Below are 25495 nucleotides of genomic sequence, written 5' to 3'. Positions count from 1 at the left end.
AGTTTTTTTACACTGAGTCATATTGAAGTTGATTAGCCTAACTCTGCATCAAAAGGAATTTAAACTGAGGGGAAAGCTGTTCTGAAGAAGTGAAAATATCCCCATTATGATACCTATTTACACTAGTTACACTAGGAAAAGATTCATATCAGTGTGAAAGTTTAATGGGGAAATTCAGGTATGTAGCATGTCTTGTGGCTGTCTGCCCCAGAGTTTCAATTTCTCTTCTCTGTTCTGTGTCTCAGGATGTGGTTCATAACAGTGTGGTGTTTCTCCCCACCCCTAAAGCTCCTTCCTCCGTGCACGTGTTCAGAACCTCCCTCCCTCCTCCTACATGTCTTCCCCTTTTTGTATTTTGTCTCATCCCTTCACCACACTCATGCAGACATTTCAACTGTGGCTGTCAATGTTAAGTCATCTTAACCAGAACCAGACAAATCAGTTAACAGAGAGAAAAAACACTGTAGTGATTATATTGGCTGATAATCATATATTGTAGTAATCATTTAAGAGTACAATGTGGGACTGTAGTGGCTTGACTGCATGTCAGCAGCTCTGAAGAGTCTCTTCTGAAGCTCGTCCTCTGACCCATCTGGACTGAACTCTGCCAAACTTGAAGCAGCTCTTGAATGTGTCTGAAACTCTTCACCTACTGGACAGCTTTGTTTTACAATCAAGACTCATCTCTTACCAAAAACATCAGGTGAGGTCATCAATATTTGTCAGTTCTGGATTTAAGATGTCTGGAAGTTATACTGGACACAAAAAGTAACACTAAAAAGGTTAACAATGTGAGGTATTTCTTTTTTATTGTTTTGTGAACAGGGTGTTAAGGTCTTCATTTAGTTTGAAACCTCAGATCCTTTGCTTGTTTTATTTTCATCCCATGTGGACTGTTGTCAGCGGCATGCTCAAGGCTGTGTGAGTCAGAATGGCAAAAATAATTAGCCTAGAAATGTTGATTCTCTGCAGGGTTGAATGTTTTCTGTCGTTCTCCCAGAAGTGCTTATCTCAACAGGCTGGAGAGTGCAGAAGAAAACAGCTTGACAAGAAGAAATAGTGGAAAATAACAGGAATATATTGCACAGGTGGACTGTGATACCTTCAAAACACAGCTTTGGTATTAGGGAGACAAGCTATAAAACTTTTTGCTTGGAAAAGAAGATTTGGCATGTGCACAATACCGTACTTTGAAAGCCTCACTGGTGACAAGGCTGTGTGATAAGAACGAGGCTTAGTTCCGTTTATAATACAAACAAACACATAGTTGGCTCAGATGGATGAAAGGACAGACTGAAGCTTGGACCAGCTGTGTAATGTGTTAGGCGTATGTCATAAAATAGAAACAATGCTTTACATGTGAAAAATACACCAAAAAATGAAAACTTGTAAGGTAGAGGAGAAAAACAAGAACCCATATTAATTGTAAAAAGCGGAGATGAAAGCATGTAAGTAGAACAAACTATTCACAGTTGTTAGGCCTATTATTAGTAAGAGGGGAATATGCGTGGTTAGCAACCAGACAGATGACTAAAGAACAGCCAATGAACATTTTTAGAAAAGGTATAGGGTTTATGAGCAAAACTTTCCGAGATGACAGTCAGTCTAGTTTCCCAACCCACATTACTTAACAAATCATGCACGCACCTGCACACATATACACACAAGACTCACACACACACACACGCAGGGAAACATTATCATTCACTAAAGATGGTCCGACTCTAAATGGCTTCTCCATTATTAAGTTTGGAATGGAGAGCCTATCTCTGTCCAGACGCTAATGGCATTAGATGCTTCCTGAGCCTATAAACACAGCTGGGCCAAGCCTAAGCGATAGAACAGAAGGTAGAGAGGAAACAAATATCAAAGAATGCCACTGTAATGCAGAAAAATAGACACAATATAGAGAACACAGGTTTCCTTTCCTATTGCTGAAATCTCAGAGAAAGAGAGAGACAGGAAATTGACAGAATAAAATATACATAGAAAAATCTTCAAAAAGCTATGAGCGCTCTTTTACATAAAAAATAGCAACCACATGTCTTTGTAGAAAATGATTCAAGGGATCTACATTAAGGAGAGACTTTATTATTATCCATTTTCTGATGACATGTAGCTGTGCCATTACATAAAATGGCTAGAGGGGAGTCATTTATAAAGGAAAATGCATGACGTTTTTGCCACACAGAGCAGTTGAAGCAATAAGGCGGGGATTTTGGCAATCACAGTTTCTATTTGTACCGTGGGTACAAACTGTTATCGTCTGGGAGAATGACTAAGCCTGTATCTTCTCTAGGGGGGGACTTCGACTCTCTGCCTAAGCATCAGAGCCAAACTACCTCACATTCAGAAACATCAGAGGAAAAACAAATGATTGTATCTCTTTAGCTCGTTGAACCACGAAATAGGATGGGGGATACAAAATGTCCAAGCTGTACTATGAATTTTTTAAGGTATTGAGTAAGCTCATGTTGCCTGTGTCACTTTTACTCAGTCAAACTGACAAACTCTTAATGTGAAAGTCTTTTTTACAGGTGAATTTCTAACCAGGAAAGTGAAAGAAAACTAAAGGAACAATGGACGTCACAACAACAACAGCAACAACAACAACAACCACAAACTCAACTGTGTGTGTTGAAATTGGCCAGAGTGCCATTAGTGACTTCCTGATGTCTGTTTACATCCTGGCTTTTATCTTTGGTTTGATCTTCAACGTGCTGACCCTGGGCCCCATTTGCCAACAAGTGCGGCGGCAAAACGTTCTGGGCATCTTCCTGCTCAACCTGTCCCTCTCCGACATGTTTTTCATCTTCACTATGCCCCTTTGGATCAATTATTACATGCAGGACCACCACTGGAAGCTAGGTTCTATCTCCTGCAGTATAGCTGGCTTCTTCTACTACTCCAACATGTACATCAGCATCTACCTGCTCTGCTGTATCTCCGTGGACCGCTGCCTAGTGGTCACCTACCCACTCCGCTTCAAGACCCACCGTACATCATGCTATGCCTGGGCACAGTGTGCCACTGTTTATGTTATAGTGATGGCGCTACACATCATGGTACTGGTATATGACAATCTCACTGACCCCCATGATGAACAAAACAACAATGACCGTTGTTATGAGACTTACCCCATGCAGGAACCTGTCGCCCTGTTCAACCTGCTCAGAGTGGGCATCGGCTTCCTGCTGCCCCTGCTGGTGTTGGCAGTGAGCTACTGGAGGGTGCTGGCCACTGTGGGCCAGAGTCCCGGCCTGAGTGCCCAGGCTAAGAGGAAGGTCCGCCTGCTGTCCTTTGGGGTGATTGGGATCTTCTCAATTTGCTTTGCTCCATATCACATTCTCCTGCTCACACGCTCACTAGTCTTCTACAACAGTGATGACAAAGAAAATCCTCAAGGAAGTTACTGCCAGTTTGAACAAAAAATGCACTTTTTATTCTCATGTACGCTGGCACTGTCCAGTCTGAACTGCGTGGTGGACCCTGTGCTGTATGTGTTGGTCAGTAATGGAGTCCAGGAGGAGGTGAAACTGTGCTGGAGGAGGCGTAAAGTGACACAGGCAGGGAACTGTACTTTGACTTCAAACAACAGAGGAAAGTCTAATACTAACTTAATATGACAAGTAAGCTGTATTTGGGTGGATAAGTGCACCTGTGCATTTGTGTGTGTGTGTGTGTGTGTGTGTGTGTGTGTGTGTGTGTGTGTGTGTGTGTGTGTGTGTGTGTGTATGTATGTGCATACACGATTATACAAAATACTGTCACTGTTTTGTTTTTTCATCAGATCATTGAGGGGCGACCCTTTACAATGACACTGAGTCTGGTTTGTGGCTGTTTAAATGCAAGTCTGCATTTTCAGAGTTAGCGAGTAAGAAGCAGAAATGTTTACCTCTCATAATCAAGCCTTTGTGTACAGACAATCAAACACCCTTTGAGAGAACCACATTGTCGCTATTTTTTCTTTTTCTTCCTCATATCCTGCACAGAGTAGAGGAGTGGATTGAATAACAGCCGTCTCAGAGCTCTGTAATTGGATTGTATTCCCAGGCAGGTTCTGCTTTCCCAAGAGTTCTTCAGTGGCACTTCTGGTTTGTAGCTGGACACTGCTGGAGATGAAGAGCACTTGTGCCTTCTTTCCAATCTATACAAGGATTTTGTGATTGTGATTGTGTGACCCTGGTATAGCTAAAGGTGCATTAACTCTAAAGCATACCACAAAGAAGGCATTTATTAGCATGACCTTGTGCCTTTATTGTCTAACCGTCAGTGGTTGAATGTAAAACAAAATAAACCAGTTGTTTGAGCAGATGCTCGACTTTTAGGTTGTTTATGAAGAAAACTCTTGATGATCAATTTGCAGTAGACATTTTATACATTTCCACAGGGAGGGAAGGCCTTAGGAAATAATAAGCCCATGCGTGTGTGCGTTTGTGTGAGAGACAAGAGTCTAATATTTGCCACAATGTCTAAAAAAGGTGAAGAAGACAGGTATAGAACAAAGAAAGAGAGAGGAAGGGAGAAAGTGAATCGACAACATACTGTTATGGCTTTGTTTTATATTTGATCCATTATTCATACAGTGGCTCTCTCATCCATCAATAGTGCTATAGTGCATATCGATTCATCACCAACTGAGCACTTGGCACATAACCAGCATGCACCCTGAGGTTGTTAAGGTTTGTACATGTTCTTTTCTTTAAGAACCTTTACTGCTGAGTCATTGGTCAGTATATGGAGACAGGGTATATATAGCATATACAGCTGTCTCCTGAAAATCCCACTCATATACTACTAAAATGTTTTATCTTAGTGCAGTACGCTTTAGTGGAAATGTGACTGCTGCCTGGATTATGTTAACTGGCAATATTTTTTTGCAGTCCATAATGAGTAGGGGTAATGTAGTAAAACAAATGAAATATGTTGCAAGTGAACATTTTGCGTCTTTCATTAACAATGTTTCCTTATTATATTGATAAAATACGAGTGGCATGACTTTTTTTCAAACCGTGATTTTCTTTTAGGGGGACTGGGTTGCCCTTAAGCTCATTGTTGCTCAGTGTTAAATACTTAAAGGATATGGTTGGTAAATTATATATTATTCTTATTTTCAACAAATCCCATAAAAAGACCAAACCCAATGAATGAATAAATACTATACAAGTGTAGTAGTGTAGTGTAATCTGTGTAGTCAAGGCCTGATGTGCCTTATTCCTATGTGCCTCTGTTGTTTTCCAAAAAACATTTTTAAAAAACATCATTAATGAGCCATGAAGCCATGAGCCATGAGCAAGAAACGTGTTCCTTCATTATCATGAACATGGATGAACATGGGCAATGTAGTTTATTTTGAGCCAATTCCACATAAATTAGCCTGCTGCCAGAAACACTTACTAGAGCATAGTATGTGTTAATCCCCCACTGAAAATAGTCCTAATAACAAATGCAAGATTTACTCCTGTTTGAGTAATGTTTTCTAAAAAACTACAGTGCCCACATGTTTTAAGAATATATATTTTTTTTAACTACATATTTGTGACCTTTCAGGTTTTACGTGTTCAGGAACAAATGGGCCACAGACAGTTTAGGGAAATTGGAAAGTATTGAGAGATGGACTAATGCATTGTTAGTTTTGGTCCTCTCATGGGATTTGCTGACAAAAAGGAAAATATAGAATAATGCTAGCCTTGTAAAACAAGCCACGGCTGGGAACGATTCATCTGCCACATCAGATTCTGGGTTTTCATCAGGTCAAGAGACAGCTTTGCTTCGGAGACAGTTAAGTGGAAAAAATTATATAAATTCATGAGAGGTTCCCAAAAGATGTCCTTCCATCCCTTACTCCATTATTTCACCTCAATACTCTTTTCAGTCAAAGTTTGAGGCAATTTGAACAAGCACTACTTGAAAAAGTGATTGGACTCCATATTTGCAAATGATAAAAACACAGTCAAGTTTAAAGAAATTATCCAAAGCTGCAGTCCATCATCCAGTGGCATTAGACCCAAGATATTACAGATCCTTTTCCCTAGACTCAGCTTTTGATGAGCTATCTCAGGCTGTAGCCAGACTCTGGAAAATCAATATGGTTTCATCGATTAGCTGTTCCAACTCAAAACGCAGGGTTGGTCTAAATGCATTAAAGCTAATCTTAGCTAAGTTATTATAGTGTTGATTTGAGTATTGTGACACGTACAAAAAAAGCGCTCAATATAAAGTCATTTTTAATTTCCCCTTCCATGATGAGCAATCCATTCTAATTAATATTTAAATTGCTGCTCTCCTGTTGTCCGCTGTGTTATTAAGTGTGTCTTTAATGAAACACAGTCTTAATTATATCAAACTCAATTTGTCTAAATCCTAAAAGTCCCAAAGTGGTTTATCATTAGATTTGATATTTCAAAAACAAATTTAATTTTCACTGTGTAATGTAACTACAGTCATGCATGCTGCCACAGTTGAATTGAATCACCTTATTCAAACCTAAGTCATAAATGTTTTACCTTTGATTTTTGAGTGTACATTTGTGTTTCTTGTACAGTATGTGTTCAATAATAGTGGCCACTTTATTAGGTAGTTGAGTGATAAGTGTTTCTTACGTTTTGCCCACCCCATTTACAAACAAGAGGGTGGTAAAATGTTAGCAACACAATTTAGTATAATGCAGTCCAGTACAATGCTACACTAACATCTAACTGCTGTGTAAAGGTAAAATATGTGGCTGAGCTGTTGTATTAGATTGCAATAGACTATATGCATTATACACATACACACACACACACACACACACACAGGAGTACAAGAGTAAAGAAAATCTACTTGCAATAGTTTTCAGGCTATCATTTAGGATGTGTTGTAAGTATAAAAGTTACAAAATAAAAACACAATTTTTCCCCCCACAGTTTTAATTCACAGACAGAAATTAAAAAGAACTGAACATAGCATTTACACCTGTTTAAATATAAAGTCTGCTTTTGCAGTGTTTGCACATGCAAGTGGTTAAGTAAAGCAGACATAACCACAAAATTCTTTTTTTGTTTTTCTCATTTTCATGCTCAGAAACACATGAAAGAAACATGAAAACAAAGATATATCAGTGCCAGTTATTTAGCCAATTACCATAAACCACATACATTTATCAAAACAATATTTGTTTTGTTCATTTAAATAACAAGAAAAAGCATATTATTGATTCAGTTTTTTTTAAGGATTAGCATGCTCTTCATGATATCTGAACTATGGATTTACACTGCAGCAATACCAAATGTCCAGTCATGGTGATAATTTCATGGTTCAGTTTACTCAAAATAATTGCCTTCTGTATATTAATTTTACACCTTTTCATTCCACTAACTTCACTTGGAAAACTTGTCACAGCCCATAATAAAGTGGTTTAAGTGAGATCTGTCAGGTGGAGTCCAGGGGAAAAATCCTCACTCTTAGGAGCTTTGTTTGTGCAGCTCTCAGCCTTATCCAAACAATTGAAGTGGCTGAGAAAAATTGTCAGAGCTCTCATCTTTAGAGTTCCAAATAAGGCAAACATACCTCTTGTGCATTTTCTTCTTCTTTTGTTTGCACTCTGCATTGTACAGCCTTGTATTAGCAAGATTTCTGACAGCTCAGTATAAAGGCATCATCTGCTTGTTACTGATGACTATGAGATGCAGAATAATAATACTGTATTATTGGATTTTTACATCCACAGTGCAATCATTTTGCTTTGATTACACTGCACAATATGTCTGTTCTTTGTTTATTTTTGTCCTTATAGACTTAGCACCGCCCAAGACAATTGTGTTTGGTTTAAAGAAATGCCAATAAACCAGAGCATGTTTGTCTCCCATCCTGGAATGCTGTGTGGACTAGTCAGACCCTCCTCCGCAGCGCTGTGAAGGAAGGTCTGACAATGCAAGACTATACCACCTTCAACCTGCAGTCGGAGCTCCGGTGGGGACCTTTATATTCCAACCTCACACAGACATCTTTTGTTCAAAATATTATCCCTCTAAATTTGAACACTTCAGTGCATGCCAGTTTAAGTTAACTGTGGCTAGCATACGCTTCCGTTAGCTGGGCGTCGTGGTCCAAGGCTAATTCCTTCTGACCCAGGTACTGCAATGGGGTAAAAAGCATTTTTCCCATACACCACCAAAATAGATGGCTGTAAGACTGTCGAAATGACACCTCAAACTGCAAAAAAAGTCAATTATTACACTTTGTATAATGAATTTGCAATCCGTGGTATTTTAGATTTGTAAAATTAAGCAAAGCTATTTGTATTTGCATGACATCATCCTAATGTAAAGTCTATCGAGGCCACAGGAGAAACACTGTGCTCTTCTCACTGGTTTAAAGCAGGCGCCGCTCAGTAACAAAAAGACATTGATATTCAGTGCATTAATATAGCAGCAAGCAAATATTTGCTATGTAAAGATATAGAGTAATGGCGTCCTGAGCAGAGAATGAATTCACACTCCCTCTGTGTGTGTGATCTGAATTTCTCTGTTCTTTGTTTTGAAAGCCGGTCCGGTTGTGGGTGTATGTTAGTGCATGCTGCTGTGAAAAAACTTTGGTACACCACGTGTTGAGGAATGGTCTTTGAGAGCCATGTGGGGGCAATCCCACTCAGCATTTCAGGTACAGACCTTTTAAGAAAAAAAAAAAACAGGCTAACTTTTACAGATCCTTTCCGAAAGAGCATCAGAGAAAAAATCTAATTGTGTAGAAGTGAATGCAGTCTCAAGGTTCACTTAGAGAGAAAAGCCAAGGCAACTGAGCAACAAGGCAAGAAACAGTTAAGTAATCTGATTGTTAAAAGGTGACAGTTGGCATCAGCAGCTTGGCATCAGCAGCATTGGCTGGCCACCTACGGCTTATTAGCTTGCACTAAAGCTACACTGAGTATTTCAGTTCCTGCCAGTGGGCTGACCAAACCAATGGGGTTTTGGCATTTTAAAATGGGCTAGTTGGATTTGTTGATGGACAATCTGCCCTGAGCTATGATAATTTTATTGTGTGTAATGCATTGTTACAACCCTTCAGTTCAGTTAACAGTAGAAAAATATATCCTTTACATCATAAGCAGCAATAATAATAATACAAAATAAAACTGTAGAACTCTGAATGACTAAGTGAACAGAATTAATACTGCTTAAATGTTATTTAGATCATATTAGCCAGTTCTTTGGCAAGTCTTTTAAAAAGAGGCATGTTCGAAAATTGACTTGATACCCAGGCTTTATCCAAACAAAGAAAGCATTAAGATAGCACTAATCATACCTGATGGGAACTTAACAGCAATGGCGGTAGCACAGTGATGCTTATTGTTCATGCTCTGAATATTAAGTTGATCATTGTGTCAGTCCTTTTTTTCAGACAGGGACAAAGCACAGAGACTTTGTGTCATCAGGAAATTAAAACAGTTCACTAGTAGCAAACAGTTTGACAGTGGAGCCAGACCATAGGGACTAACTATCACATAATGACACTAAAATAGCAGACAATGTGTATTTCAACATAATACATCTAACATAATGTAGGTGATATGCAATACAAGAGATACATAACTAATATTTGAAGCACAGACATTCAGTACCAGTGAGTAAATAAAACAATAACTTTTTTTTTCTTCTTCTTTTGCACATGTCCTCCTCTGGGTCTGTAATCTATGTCTGGTGAAAAGAGTTCATTGTTCGGTCAGCTCTCAGAAGTCAAGCGTTTACCTTTAAAGTATAACCAGGCCCAGTGTAGCCACCCCTGATCTCAGCCTCCAGCATGTCTGCCACAGAAGCCCTCAGCCTGAGGATGTATTTATGCCACTGCTGGCCTTTTTAAAGCTGCAGGATCTGCTAAGTGTCCATGCAAGGCAGCTTGGCTGTCCAAGAAAAACATAGGGATCCCAGTGGATGGCTCAATCTTCTTCTTCATCATACTAAACTACAGTCTGGTCTGGATCTGCTTCTTCGCCTGTTTGTCATAAGTGGCCTTATTTAACACTTCCTCTGGTGACACTGTACAAGAGAGGACCAAATGTCTTGAAGACACAAAATGCTGGAAAAGCATGAAAAAAATCTGGTTTTAATGGATATTAAACATTTCCCTAATTTTCTCCTCGACACCTCATACATTAACAGTGGTGTTAGGGGTGCAGGTGTTAACTTGTGGGTAAGGACAGGGCTCTGGATGTCAGGTGCTGCTACAGATGTCATGGTCTAAAATCCGCTCCCAGATGACGCTAGCGGCGGAAAACATCTACCGGGAAATTTCGTAGGCCACCGGCCCTCGGGGGGGCAATGTATAACTATTATCAGACTGGCCCTCACGGCCTCGAAACACTACCGGCCCACCGGGGAAAGTCCCGACTCTCCCGATTGCCACTCCGCCACTGGATGATGCCCTTTCCTTTGTCCCCCTCTGACGACTGCGACAAGGACAGAAGTAGCCTTTCAGGTGCATGCGCACCTTGCTGTGCAGTGAGGCATAGATGAAGGGGTTGTAGCATGCAGAGCTCATAGCCACTAAATGACAGCAGACTTGTAAGACATTTATGTGGCGCTTCCCTATGATGTGGAAGTCTTGGTCCAGGTCCAGCAACAGGTTCAACACCTATAGAGTGACATGGAAAAATTACATGTAGGTTGAATGCTAAAACTTAGTGACTCCATAACTTTAGATAATTTCCTCTTGCTCACTTGATCAATAATCACAACAAATGCAATATTTGCCACTCCTGTAGCCCTGTAAGACTCGCAAATGTATTAACAATTTGCATGACACAATGTTCACACAACGCTTTAATGAAATGGGCTCAAGGTCTGTGCAATCCTACCGCAATGTACAGTACACTCTGTCCCCTTCTGTCATTATTATGAGAATGAAATCTTAATCTGTTAGGCTCTTGCATGGCTTATTGTGGACGTAATGTTGGTTTTGTGGACATGATGTACCTGATGGTGAGATTCTGTGGGTAATGATGTATACGATTTAATCATCTCAAGCTTCATTCTTTTTTATCACTTCACTGCTGTCCAGTTTATGATTTGCTAGCAGATAGCTACAGAAGAATGTAAACTTAATCTCCCCTCCAGGCCTAACGCCCAAATCAAGATCTTCCACAAATTCCATGGAACAAGTAAGAGAGAAGGAAAGTCGAGCTAAGAATGCCTCGCAGTTTGGCTTTAGTTTAGGATCTAACAGTCTGGAGCCAAGACTCACCTGCAGGGGCAGCCAACACAGGGCGAAAGCTAGCACTGAGGCCACCAGTAGAGAGAAGGTCCTCCTCCTCCTTTGGCTCCAGAGCTGCTGGCTGTTGGAGGGCTCCCCAGGTACTGAATAGCGTTTTAGGCTGACAGTGATGGCACAGTAGGATACGCTGACCGACAGCAGCGGGATCATATAAGAGGCTATGAGAATGAAGCAAGAATAGAGCACCCGCAGATTGCCACTATGTGGCCAGAATTCCTCACACACTATCAGGTTGATGCCATTGGGTCGCAGGTCCAGATAGCGTGTGTAGAGAGAAGGAGGTGCAGCCAGGGCCAGAGATAAAAGCCAGACACCCAGAGCCACTGCACCACAACCCCATGCAGAGATCCTTCTCCGAATTGGGTGAGCTGAGATAGAAAGGGAAAAATAGCATAGATAAAAGCACCAGAGCAGCACATTATTCCATACAATAAAGCCACCATGTTTTGATTTCTTTGAAGGTGCAGTCTATGTGTTGATTTCAGCCCATCTGAGAAGGCGTAATCAGCGTGCATTGCTGTCTGTCACAGTGTCACAGTGTCAATTTTACAAATAGTGGGTTTAAAAAAAGACTTCTCGTGAGTATAAAAATAATGTAATGTCCCTTACCTACAACAATGTAGCGATCCACAGCAATGGCAGTGAGTGAAAGCACTGATGCAAATACTGTGGCACATTGCAGCAAGGGGACCAAGTGGCAGAGGGGTCTCCCAAAAGCCCAGCCACGGCTGTCAAAGGCATAGGACACAGTCAGCGGAACACAACTCAAACACATCAGCAGGTCTCCAGCTGCTAAGTTACCGATGAAAAAGTTGGTGGCATTGTGGAGTTTCTTGTCAGACAAGATGCAAGCCAACAGGAAGGAGTTTCCAACACCAGCCACGACCACTACAAGACAGTAGAGAGGCAGGAAGAGAGGTTTGAAACGTAGAAGAAGCTCCATGCCTACAAACATGTCCAGGGGGTCACTGTGGTTGAGTCTTTTGCTTCCTTCTTGTGTTTCTTGTTCTGTGTTATAGCTGGTGTTACCCGTCACATTGAAATCCCCTTCCATGATGATATCCATGTCTCTGGAGGCCAACCTTAAAATAAGGGAGAGCATAATCAACAATAAATCAATTAGTACTACAGGAAGTAACCAAACCTCACATTTGATATTCTTAAGGGATGATATGAATAATCAATATGCATCACCTGCATATGTTCTATAGGGAATCAATTGACTGAATCAAAGTGTTACTGATATTGCCTTTTAGTAATGTCAGTGAGACTTCAATTTAGAATGGTTCACAGTTATATGTTACACATTTATTTTTATATTCCAGTTGATTTCTCAATAACACCAAACCCTTCCCCTTCTCTCTCCTCTCTATCTCTTTTATTTTGTCCATCTTTTTTACTTTTGTCTTTTGTATGTTGTGTGTCCTTACTGGTGTGTGTTTGTCAGTGTGAATGGGTGTGTGTTGTTTGTCCCCATTTGGGACCTGTGCTGGGTTGGATTGCACTTGGGTGGGTGGGGATTTGAGGGGAAGTGATGTATCGGTTCTTCTGTGCTGTGTTTACCTTGTTCGTTATGTTGTGTCACTTGTTAATGTTAAAATCAAAATAAAAAAAGTTGGAAAAAAAGGAAAGAAACTGGCCCTTTAAAGATCTCTGGGGACCTGGGCATTGCGGGCAACCATGTGAAAGTGTAATGGTTCCAAACAGTTTAAGCAGGAACAGTTCAGTTTAGCTAATGTCTACCTCCCATAATTTAGGGTTGGGTGACGTAAACAGGACGTTGATATGGCCCAGTTCATACTATGGCGATGCAGTCCAGTTTAGTGGGTTCTTTGTTTTTAGATTATATTTGATGGTAAATTGGCAATAAAGGAATGTCGAATGAGCGATTATCAGTTCGTGTTTGCAATGTACCCATGGATGAACAGACAGCTACAACTAGATTACTTTGATTCTGAGAAAAACTTCAAAACACGATGATCTTAAGTTAATTACGTTTTTGAGTTATAAGGAGTTCTTAGCGGCTTTATGGACGTTACTTCGCGATGGACGTCGGATATAATGATATCCTTGAGAAGTAAGTCACTCTCAATATAAACGTGTGTCGTGTCTGTGTGTTTAGATTGGACTGAGCTATGACTGGCATTGATCTTACTAAAATCTTTAGAATGCAACTGTTTGGCTCACTGCAGAGAGTGAAATGCCAGTGAAAAAAACTCCGGTATTTATTATAACTCCAGTGTGTATAAGAAATGTTTGATTTGCTTCATTTCATAGAATCATATTTCACAAGACATGTTTTCTGAAACTTTTATATATATATATATATATATATTATGTAAGGAAAAGCTGAGTTTGAGAATAAATGACTTCATTCATCATTCATTCAAAGATGATGGACATATGTTTTCGCCCAATGCTTTGTGATGTATCATTCAAATCAGTGCAGCCTGTAGATGGGCCTAATAGGTAAGAGTCCACAGCCATACAAATATAAGAAAGAGGGTAAGTCGCTGTGAACTCTTAAACTTAAAATGATTTGGTCTGTATTGAATTGTCAAGAATTTAAAGTGAGGAGTGCAGTCATTTTCTCAGAACTTCAAATTAAAATTAAGTATCTTGTTCTATAATTGAGAATAATTGAGGACAAATCACGGAGATTAGTATTGTAAAACTATATCTGATATCTTCCCGACTGACATTATTTTAGCAACCTACAATTTGATTGCTGCCAGAATCAGTAATATAATATTTCCACTTTATACCTATTTACCATCTTGCAGGAAAAGCACTGGTGTTATTACTAACATTAATACACATTTTTTAAAATACTTTTCTTGCTAAGTCAAGTCAAAATATGTGCTGTGAAAAAGATCTATATTCCAAAATAAAATGGACATCTACTAATTTGAATAGTAAGATTTCAGAACCATCATTTTAACAAAGATGAAGGCTAATTGTTTTGTAAGAATTTAATAACTCCAATGCAGCACTGAAAACTCTCTGATTAAGTCTTGAATGAGTTTTTTTGTTTTACGCTAATAAATGAAAAATAATAGCGTTGTTAAAATTACACTTTGCTCAAACTGTAACAGCAGGGTATTGTTGTAGATATCCATCTTGGATGGAAACTAGACACAAAACAACAGGAACATGTTTTAGGCCTACATTTTGAGAAATATAAATGACAGAAATCCTATGAGGTATGAGAAAAGCCAGTGTGTTGGGGAAGCTAAGGGAACAGTGCCTAGCTTAAACAGGGTGCTTGTTGATCCGTTTAAGAGTAAGATTGTCTTTTCTGTCCACCACCAGCAAACCATATTCTCATGCAGTTGGCTTGGAGTGGCTGTTTTCAATCATTCTGTGGCCTTTTTAGCTTTGCCAGTTAAAACTGCCTCCATATGAGTAAACCCCTGCCTGCACTTCAAAAGATTTTGTTAATGTCAACTCCTCTATCTTTTGAAAACAAAAAATCCTGACCTTATCCACAGATGTGGATATGTTTCCAATATATATTATTTATTCTGGTGGCCAAATAGCTTTCCCCTAAAGGTTTTGTTCTATGTTTTTCCTGTTAAATGTCTGCGTGGAAATGCAGTTGAAAGTGCATATTGATTGAAAAATCTCTCAAGAGTTGTATAGATAAAAAAGTGACTTTCTTATTCAGTAGTAAGCTCTGTGAATGCAACATTGTTTTGCAGCAAACTCTCTACTGTCAGATGACAGTTGGCAACCTTTAACCCTCCGGGTCGACCGATCCAAAATTCTGAAACAGATTGTTTCCTGGTCTGTCTACATCGATTTATGGTGTGGGGAATTGGCCTACTCCACTGTAGAAGGACATGCTGTAATGGAGGTCATAACCATGTCATGTTTCAAGCATATTTCTAAATGAGTACTAGATGTGGCACAGAATGTGTAAAGTCATACTTCAAACTTAAGCAGTGTATTTAAGCAAACTCGAGTGGACATGTGAGTATTGTTGGACAGTACAAAGGTGCATTATGCTTCTGAAATTGTTTGAGAAGTTTCTATGGAACTCCTTAACTACCAACTTTTTTACCCACCTTTGTGATATTTGGGTAACATATCACTTAGAAGACCATTTCACATAGTTTAATTCTTCCTGGAAATGATCAGGAAAGTGTGTTATGATTCGGTGCAACACATTTTTGGACAAGCTAAAAACAGAAAATGCCACATGTGCCAATGGTGATCTTTCATGCCTTTATTAGGGAAGCCTGACCCATAGACTGGGCATCACTCATCTTCCTTTGTTAACTTACTAAAAGCCACCTACTCAGTTCCAGTTCAATCATAGATCCATAGATTAATGAGGACACTGAGTGCACAGTCTTCCTGGGGGGCAGTCATTCCTGGCAGGGCATGGCTTTTTAACAATAACAAAAAACCAGCCAGCCTACCACTGTGTTTTGAATGAGGAAATATCCAGAGAGGCACAACATGATTTGTATTTCCTTAGTAGCATTTACAAACAGCACCCAAATGTTTATGAGTCATAAATACTGCTGCTTATTCAGAAAAGTGACTGGATCAACTCATTATTTTGTCCTCTTTGTTTTGAAAGTAGTTGTGCTTTTCCTGACCAAACTCTCCTGGTGGAAGTTAAACATTTAATAGCTGAGTGCATTGTAGATTGAAATGGTATGACTTAAGTGCTTTTTAAATATTAAACATAATATAGCCTAAGCCCAATTTAGAATACTGCAATTCAGCATTCACATGGACATCTCATTCCGTACATAATCAACTAAGCAGTGCATACAATATCTTGTCACAATATATTTGCTGCACAGCGGAAAGAAGCACAATTTAATGGGTAAATTCATTACTTTTCAACCAAGAATATGTATATTAAAATTGTCTTCTCTATTATTTAAGGCCACCTGCTGGTGTCGCAAGACGCAACTGACAAAAGTCACAGAATCCCTCTTCTTTTTTTTTTTTTTTTCCTGGATATCTGTTCAAAATTTTATGGCAATCCATCCGGTAGTTGCTGTTAAGATATTGCAGTGTGGACCAAAGTGGTGGACCGACTGACCAGGGATGACATCCAGTGAGCTTAAAGCAAGTGCAGAATGCTTAGTTTGTCAAAACTGAAACTATGGCTGAGGATTTTAAAATAATTAATCACGATAAACCGTGTTATAATAAAGTCTGGTGTTGAGGAAGGTGGTGACAGGACAGCTAAGGTTTACCACCCCATAAGTAAATAAATGATTCAGATAGTCGATAAAAATCTTTAGCAGATGGATCCACGCCAGTGATTCAATATAAGTTTTAAAGGACATGTTAGAAAATTCTACATGTCTAGTTCAAAACCTGTTTGCAACCATTACTTTCTCAGCAGCAATCTCCACTTTAGAGGTAACGTCTCTCAGTGACAGGCTGCATTGTGTCTTTGATTTCTAATTTGTTGCGCATATGTCCATGATCAAAAGCAGGATTATGGTTTCCAATTCCCATCTGGTCTCACGCCATCTACATTATCTGACAACTTAGAAGAAACCCACCCTTGCCTAGTAACGCTGTTGCTAAGGCCTTTGTGGAAACCATACAAACCTTGCAGCTAATTTGTGAAGCGTGATGAGAATTGAGAGCCCTCAAAATGCAAAACAGGAAGAATGACTCTTGACGAGACTCTCACCCTATTTTTTCTGCTCTCTTTTCCTGTCTGTCTTCACATCCACTGTTTTTTCCCTGCTCTCAACTGACATTTCCTAAGCACTTTATAGAGTATAAATTTTGCATTTCCATGAGGCTGCTGAGGCATTCACGGAGAGAAGGGCAGAGGCAGGACAAATATGAAACACAAATGAGGTCAAAGTGCATCATATGCAATTCTGATGAGATGAATTAATGGTGGACCTCATTATTTGAATTGGGCTCTGCAATATTTCCACACAAAATGTGTGAAGGTTTTAGTGCAGATAATTTTGGCAGGCATAAAATAAGATCTTTGTTTAACTATTGAGGTGTTTTGTATGAATTGCAGAAATATGGTCTGGAATATAAGTCTGGATCAGATGCTGGGTGCTTTTAGGTGTTTTAAAGTGAGTACGCTGAAGATGTTCCACTGCAGCGAGAATGTCTTTCCCAGGGGCTAATGATCAAATGCTGGCTAAATGTTATTATCTTCTGCGACCCTTTCATTAAGAGAGGTCAAAGCCATTCTAATAGCATTGGCTCTGCCAAGGAACAACCCATTACAATTTAAGACGTACTAACACATACACATTTGGACAAGTGCAGTGAGTAGAAAAATCAACATAAGGTTTTAAGGTTAGCTGTGTTAGGTTGGATGCCAGTTAGCAGAATTTATCAGCTCCACAAGTGTTTCCAAGCACCTTCTTGTGGTTGTTGATGCTGCAGCTTTGTGAATGTGTTACCTTACAGATAAGAAAGAGAAAATAACTGACAGACTAGTTGTCACTGCCATATTAATGCTCGAAGCTTCACCAGTTTTATCCTTTTCCTGATGTCTGTGTTTTTGATTGTCTTTAGTGTGTTTTTTTATGCATTGCTGTTCAGCTTTCAGCTCTACCATTCTGGCAGTGCACCACTCATATCTGGTCATCATTTATGCTGACAGGATGCACACAGATGCTTACTGCCATAAAATGACAGAAACAGTGTTACATGTCTTGAAGGAAATAGTTATGTGGGGAGTTTGTGTAGATCTCTGTGGGTGTGCTGCCCAACTACATTCAATATCTGGTAGATACAGCACTGTGTATGTTCACGTCCTATTGTCATTTTGTTATTTGTCTATATTTTGCATACTTCTCGTCATGATGTTACAAAAACTATTTAATTTAATGAATTTGAACATTTTGGAAAATGTACAATTATGTGCTTTCTACCTGAACATATGTGTTTTCTTAAATGATTGCAAAGTATTTGTAATATGTATGTGCATATACATGTCATATACACATGAACTAAAGTTGCCCACAGCCTTAAAACATATATAGGAAAGATGTTGTCTTTCATGATGTTTTTGCCTTTTTTTGTGGTCAGCTTATGCTCCTTTTGAAAACTCACATATCCAAGTGCAGATTGCCAGACCTCCTTCAAAGTCTACAAATGCTGCTAATTGGCATTCATCCTAATTTGGCACCCTTTATGGCAGTGTGTTGTAATTGTGATTAAGTTATTTCAACAATCAGGTTCTTTTCCATCAGGTGTTACATTATTTTGACCATTCCCAGTATGCTGATTATAAAATACTGGTGATACTTTTGAATCAGCAACCTGAAATAGTAATTGATTTCAAATAAATATTTTAATTAGACAATTATGCAAATTACACTTTTTAATTATAAGCAATACAAACAAAAGTATAGAGCAAACATTTAAGGTAAAGCGTCAATGCATGTTTGTGTGTGTGTGTGTGTGCGTGTGTGTGTGTGTGTGTGTGTGTGTGTCTCCCCTTGCTTGTGTGGATGCATATCTGTAAATGCCAATGCATGCAGTGAATCAGCGGATGGAAATTGAGTATCTTACCTGTGCAGATGTGTAAAATTGTAGATACTTCGAATATATCCCTGTGTGATGTCACCTCAGTTCAAGTGCAAATCAGCTTATTTTCTTTTCTTTGACGCCTTTTTTTCTTCACTCCTTTCTTCTATTTACAGATCTTACATGTCTAGTCAGAAAGGCTTTCTTGCAGCTTATATAGAAGCCCACTGTGATGTGAGGAGTCAGGCAGGGAGACGGTGTTGTCTCACTCAGCACTGAGTGAAAGTGGCGTAGAGAGAAAGATAAGGGACCCACATAACCTCTCTCCCTGAAATCCTCAAATTCTGCTCCCTCCCACCTATCTCCTTTACTTCGCCTGCATCCACACAACACACACACACACACACACACACACACACACACACACACACACACACACACACACACACACACACACACACACACACACACAAAAACGCACACTGCATGTATCCCTTGCAACATGCTGTGAAGACACCAGTTCAGCAGCCTATTATTTGCCCTCGGGGGGAGAGGGCAGCCTATTCTTTTTGCTTTAATTGCTGTAAGACAGCCTTGATTGCCTTCTGATTCTTCCACATCTGAAGAGGAAAGAGGGAGAAAATGAGCAACCGTGTGAAAAAGGGAGAGAATCATATTTACTGTGTTGTCTCCGGGGAAAATCCAGTTATTACAGCAAAAAAAAGATGCATATGCAAATAAGTGTGCAAGACATCAGCTCAATTTGATAACAAAAAAATAGATATTATCATCACATTGTTATGTCAAATCAGTCCTAAATACAAAATCCATAAGCACAGTTTTAAAATAATTTACACAAACACGTGAGGCTGTGAGTCTGTCTATACCACGCACTTGTGCCGTCACTCCAACACCAAATATCTTCATACTGCCCTTTGTAGTGTATTGCCCTCTCAGAGGAACCCCTGCTGACACATCGACAGCAGTTTAGAAAGCAGCCTCAAATAATGTTCACACTCTGAGCTGTTTCTTCCTCTCGCTCTGCTAAAGGCTGCTCCTTATCACTATTGTTGAACGCATGATGAGGATCTGACATGGCTCAGAAATCTACTCCAATCTACAACAACCATTTCACACCACATCAATTGGGGGCTGGATTCAATACAAGACGGACCACTCAATATTTTGTCTCAGAGAGCTCTGAGCCAAAAAAAAAGAGACAGATAGGAGAAAGCAGTTGATATGGATTGTTATATTTCAGATAAATATATTTCAGAGACTGAAATAAAACTAAATGTTTGATTAGTTTGTCTCGCCACTGTGGAAAGCTTTCCAATAACAGGGGACTGTAAAGGCAGAGGTATTCAGGAAATTTTCATCTGCAGGACTGAAAGTAAGACTAAAAATAAATACACACCAACAAAAGTGCCCCTAAATGTGAGATGTTTGATATATGTTTTTATGTTTTAAACTTTATATGTCTGGCCCCTTGGACTGAATAATAATTACGGTTGCTTCTGTTCTCTGCTGATGTATGCGTAAGCATTCAGGTACTGAGGTACCTTATGAGTCAACATTTATTTAATCTTGTTACCGGTGTGTCACAGTTATCTGTGTAATTGACTGTTTGTGAAATGAATGTATCTTTTTGGTAGAGGTTACAGTATATTAAAGGGTAACTACTGTTTTTTTTAACCTGGACCCTATTTTTCTATGTTTTTGTGTCTAAGTTATGGGAACAACAATCTTTGACATTGGTCCAGTATTAAGCAAGATTGCTGCAGTCGGCAGCGGCGAAACAAGCTACAATGTAAGTTAACAGGGCAATTGTGCAGCTTGTATTTACCTTCACAAAAGTGCTTGTTTTGCCACTGACAGGCTCAGATTAATATTCTAAGTGTCTGACAACATTATGGACAGGATCCCTTCAGAGATAGACCTTTAAAACATCTTTGAGACCTTTCTGATTTACCAGAAACAGCTCTGAAGTCGCTAGACCAAAACCCACCAGACTCCATTTAAAAAAACAATACTTTTAGCGTGTATAGAGCCAACATATTTTCACATGTAAATCAGTAAACTATGTGGTTATTTCAACCAAAACTGGAGTTGTGATGTTTGGAAAAGTGGAAAGACGACCTAAAACATTTTATTTTGTTTCTGTCGACTTTGAATGAAGTGTATTTTATGATGCTAAAATTACTGTTTATTGTCTGGTAGGTTTCGAACGCAATTTTGCAAATGTTTTTATGTTTAAAAGAAGGATCTTACTCTTTAACAGAAAGGTCGACCTCCTTAGAAATCCTTTCCATAATGTTGTCAGACACTTAGAATAATCTACTTACATTGTAGCTTGTTTCGCCGCTGCCGACTGCAGCAATCTTGCTTAATACTGGACCAATGTCAAAGATTGTTGTTCCCATCAGTCACTTAGACACAAAAACATAGAAAAATAGGGTCCAGGTTAAAAAAAACAGTAGTTACCCTTTAATATACCGTAACCTCTACCAAAAAGACACATTCATTTCACAAACAGTCAGTTAAACATTAATCTGAGCCTGCTAGTGGCAAAACAAGCACTTTTGTGAAGGTAAATACAAGCTGGACAATTAACTTACATTGCAGCTTGTTTCGCCGTTGCTGACTGCAGCGATCTCGGATTGAAAAAAACAGTAGTTACCCTTTAATTGGTTGAGTGTGTGTACAGTCAGTGTGTGTGTATGTTTATTTCCGTGTGTGTGTGTGCATGTGTATAAAGCCAATTTAACAAATCTTTGTAATGATTTTGGCTTTGGGACGTCTGTGCGCTATTGAAAATAAACTTCTGCTATATTTTTGCTTTTATTTAACCTAAGGTCTGTGAAACAATGGATAATTGTACTTCTTTGGGCTTTGAACAATTATTTACTGTGAATCAAACCATCTGAGGAGATTAGAGAAGGAATCACTCTTGTATTATAAGCTTGTGTGTTTTGTTTTAGTTTTGAAGAAATATGACAAAGAAATGTATTTGATTGGAAGTATAAAGTAGCATTAAATAGAGTGTAATTTTGATTGCCATTGTTGCACTTGAGACAGAAGATGCTTTTTACATTTACAGTTACATAATAAAAGTAGAAGGACATGCGGAGAGCCCAGACCAGTGTGTATAGTCAGGTTTCCATCCAAATGTATTGCAAATTATATATAACCGAATTTCAAGAAAATTGGCTAAAGAAAATGCAAATGAATGCTTGTTTCCATCCACTACCGTTATGCGATTTATTTGGAGTTGGTTCATTGAGATAAGCAGCAAGTGGTGCTGATTCTCCAGTCACAAAACCATTATACCACAGCAGAAGAAGGCACAACAAGATGACGTAATTTAAAAAAACGCAAGTCGAACCCCAAATGCAGAAAACTTGATGAAAAGACATTTCTGCTGGTTTCATCCCCCTTTCCCTACTCTGTTTATCAGACCACAAATGAGACAAGAATTAGTAAACTTTAGCGCATCTTGCGGTCTTCCCCGCTGCTACGTTGTGAAGAGAGCAGACACCAACAGCCGCGGAGCACCAGAGACCTTAAGTTAACGGCTGTAGCAACTCGAATTCAGCCAGCTGAGGGCAATCCCCAGTGCCAGGGGCCACAGAAGGCTGGCGGTAGCACTGGGTCTAACTAGCAACTGGGGTTTGTGCTGGCTAAATTCAAGTTGCTAGAGTTGCTGAGGTCCATGTGGACAAACTAACCAACAAACATACAGACAAACCGCGCTGAAAATATGACCTCCTTGGCGGAGGTAACCAGGTTTTTTCACAATGTTGAATGTTTGAGTTTGATTATCACTGAACTATGATGTTTTGAGGGTGTAGCAGCACAGCACGTGTCTGCCTTACTAAATGTCACAGTCTGTCTACATTTTGATTCAATGCCCCTGAAGGACACATTTAGCAACAAACTGTCATGGCAGATTAGCTCTGATCTCCATATGTCCGTATGTACACGAACCACCCTCCAGGAGGGAGACACTGTAGAGATGGAAGCTGGGAAGGAGGCGAAGCAAAGATAACTGAGGTGTTAAGAGGATTGAAGTGAAAGCAAAAGAGTGGTGCTTTTAGTGTAGAGTTGAAAAGATGAATCTATTGATTTTAGCCAAAGCATGAATCAGAAAGATGCAGTGCTTTAAGACAGGATAAGTATGCAGGAGACTTGCTCAAAAATAATAAGACAATAAGTCAAGTCAAGTCAACTTTATTGTCAATTCTGCAATATGTGCCAGACATACAGAGCAATTTATAAAATATGTTTCTCTCCGACCAACAGTGCAATAAGGACATGTACAACATATATAATATAACAAAAGAAATATATACAATTAAGATAAAGAAAGATAAGTTATATATACAATTAAAAAGGTAAGTAATATGTACAATACAGTAATGAATTCTAAATAGTGTAAATGTAAGGCAAAATCAAACAGTACAGAAAACTAAAGATAAAGATATTGAAATGTGCAATATAAAAGGAAGAGTTCCTAAATGTCTGAGGGGAGGGGGGGTGTTGGGGCAGGAGGGCAGGAGGCTGAAGAGGCTGTATGAGGGGTGTCTGAGGTCACCTACAATGCTGGATGCTTTGCGGGTGAGGCGGGTTTAGTAAATGTCCAGGAGTGAGGGAGTGGGACACCAATGATAAGAGGAGGGAGAGAGAAAGAGAAGATAACAATATATATAATAAGTAATATTCTGTGTCAATTTATTATGATTTTATGCTTGGATGCCACCCTCCTTATTAAAGAAACCAAGTGATGTGAAAATCCATAGCTCGCCTGTCCTTACTTGCTCTCTCAAAGTCATTTTCAAAGTCATTGTTTAAAAAAAAAAAAGAATTATCTGCAGAAAAACTACAAGGATTATGTGAAATGGCTGATTCATTTACAGCGTGGCTCTTCACTCCCTGTGATAAGCATGACAGCAGATATTGCAGCAGAGCTGGACATACAGTACGTATGCCTTTACAGTATCACAACCAAAATCATCATTATCGGCGGTCACTGGAAACGAGTATGACTGTCCTCTCCGTAGGGTCGTCTTCTAGTGGGTTTTTGAATGGCTGTACATGCCAATACGTGATCCACATATTTTGGTGCAGTGTGGACAGGGGAAAGTGGATGTGGTGAGTGGTAGAAGAGCCTTTTTCTCTTTTTCCTTGCGGTTTGTCTCTGCGACACGGTGGAGTTCCATTTCATGGCACACAGCTCCTTCCTGCACAGTTGGAAGAAAAAGCTTTCTAGCTCTATTTACAACAATATATTATATATTATTATTATTATTATTATTATATTACATTCAGTCAATAGCAGACACTCTAATATAAATATAAAATAGCTTGCAGTTTTAAGGCTGTGTAGTCATGCATGGTTCATACACCATCATCTTCTGTAGGTGAAATCCTTGTAGATATTTCAAGCACTTCAATGAATGCCAGTTTCACAGAGTTCTTGAAACATTTTCTCCTAAAGTTATATAAGAATTTCTTTCATGCTCCATTACCAACTTTCATGATGCACACATTTCCCTGACAGTGACTAAAATAAACATTTTTGTGAACATTGTCAGTTGATTTTCACAGAAAGTCTTTCGTGTATGCCTATGTTGTTTAACTGTGCCAAATGGGAATGTTATCCCGTCATATGTTTACTGATTGCTTATCGTTCGACTATAAATTGATGCTGCATGCTGCTTTTTGGCCAACGAGTCAGTGCTGGAGCCAACTAGGGGCAGAATAAGCAGTGACCCTTCAGACATAATGAGCAGGGCATAGTTAAATTGTGTTTGAGAACTATTGTGGTTTCAAATGCATCTGTTAGCACAGGCGCTATTTGCTGCTGTTTGTTCTTGTCTGGTATGGCACTGGCTGGCTGAAGAGCTGTGATTTACAGGACACATGGCCTCAGCTAAAAGTAATGCCTTATATCGATCATGTTAAAAGGAGCTGTATTTGTGCTGCTGACAATTTAACAGAAAATTATGATTTTAGTTGTGTTGAGTTTTCTTTCTACCTTTCCGGCAGCTGTGGGTTTTCATTCATTTCAGTTTGGAATGAAAATCAATTGGCAGGTACTTCTTTCTATTTTCAGGTTGGTAGACGCTGTTGTTTAATCAGTCTATTCACTCCCACTCGCAGGCTAAAAAGGTTCAAGTTATGTATCACAGACAGTGTACACGGTGACAGTTGTTGGCTGGCTATTAACAACAGAACCAAAGGGTGCAAAATCTGTCAGACCTACAAGCACCTTAAAAGAAATTGGGCCTGATATTGATGTAGCTTTTGAATTTATTTGAGGTGTCAGAGTGACAGACTAATGTACTTCAGAGTTCTTAAATTTGTTTTTTAAATGGGCAGCACAGATCCAGTATCATTCACAAGCAGAGCTATAGAGGAGGTACTGATAGACTTAGCCTGTAGTACGGTGGCCGACAGGGGCAGACGCCCTGCAACTTAAGAAAACACACGCAAATAGACAAAACACAAGCAAATTAAGAAAACAACTTCTTTAATTTGACAACATATGTGCAGCATTCAGCAAACGCACTGCAAATACCACAACACAACCAAATACATAAACGCGCTGCAAATAAAAAACGATGCAAAAAGAAAAGCACACAAACCCAGAAAAAAGAAGCGATGCATGTTTGAGATCTGTTTTCTCTGGTTTGGTGGGTGTGTCTCGGCTCAGGTCCCAGCTGATACTCAATCAGCAGAGACGTCTGTAAACTCGTGGTGATAA

The 25495-nt window shown here is 39.3% G+C and overlaps 2 protein-coding genes across 4 annotated transcripts; one reads left to right on the top strand and one right to left on the bottom strand.

Annotated features, from left to right (window-relative positions):
* Nucleotides 1–238: 238 nt before the first annotated feature.
* On the top strand, nt 239–6512 carry gpr184 (G protein-coupled receptor 184). 2 transcript variants are annotated; one of them, XM_036001546.1, is made up of 2 exons: nt 239–703; nt 2538–6512. In XM_036001546.1, exon 2 carries the CDS (start codon nt 2580–2582, stop codon nt 3624–3626), a length of 1047 nt encoding a protein of 348 aa, XP_035857439.1. In that variant the 5' UTR covers nt 239–703; nt 2538–2579; the 3' UTR covers nt 3627–6512. The 2 variants fall into 2 exon arrangements, with proteins under 2 accessions (XP_035857439.1, XP_035857440.1); XM_036001547.1 differs by having other exon boundaries at nt 2526–6512.
* Nucleotides 6513–9225: 2713 nt separating this feature from the next.
* On the bottom strand, nt 9226–19003 carry si:dkey-202l22.3 (7 transmembrane receptor domain-containing protein). Of its 2 annotated transcripts, XM_036001564.1 has the most exons (4): nt 18775–19003; nt 11857–12329; nt 11218–11615; nt 9226–10608 (listed from the first exon to the last, which is right to left on the bottom strand). In XM_036001564.1, exons 2-4 carry the CDS (start codon nt 12311–12313, stop codon nt 10255–10257), a joined length of 1209 nt encoding a protein of 402 aa, XP_035857457.1. In that variant the 5' UTR covers nt 12314–12329; nt 18775–19003; the 3' UTR covers nt 9226–10254. The 2 variants fall into 2 exon arrangements, with proteins under 2 accessions (XP_035857457.1, XP_035857458.1); XM_036001565.1 differs by lacking the exon at nt 18775–19003 and having other exon boundaries at nt 11857–12334.
* Between the last annotated feature and the right edge of the window lie 6492 nt (nt 19004–25495).

Source organism: Sander lucioperca, chromosome 5 (assembly GCF_008315115.2).
Source record: "Sander lucioperca isolate FBNREF2018 chromosome 5, SLUC_FBN_1.2, whole genome shotgun sequence".
Lineage (NCBI taxonomy): Eukaryota > Metazoa > Chordata > Actinopteri > Perciformes > Percidae > Sander > Sander lucioperca.
Note: the sequence above shows the minus strand (reverse complement) of the source record. Positions and strands in the feature narration are given on the sequence as shown.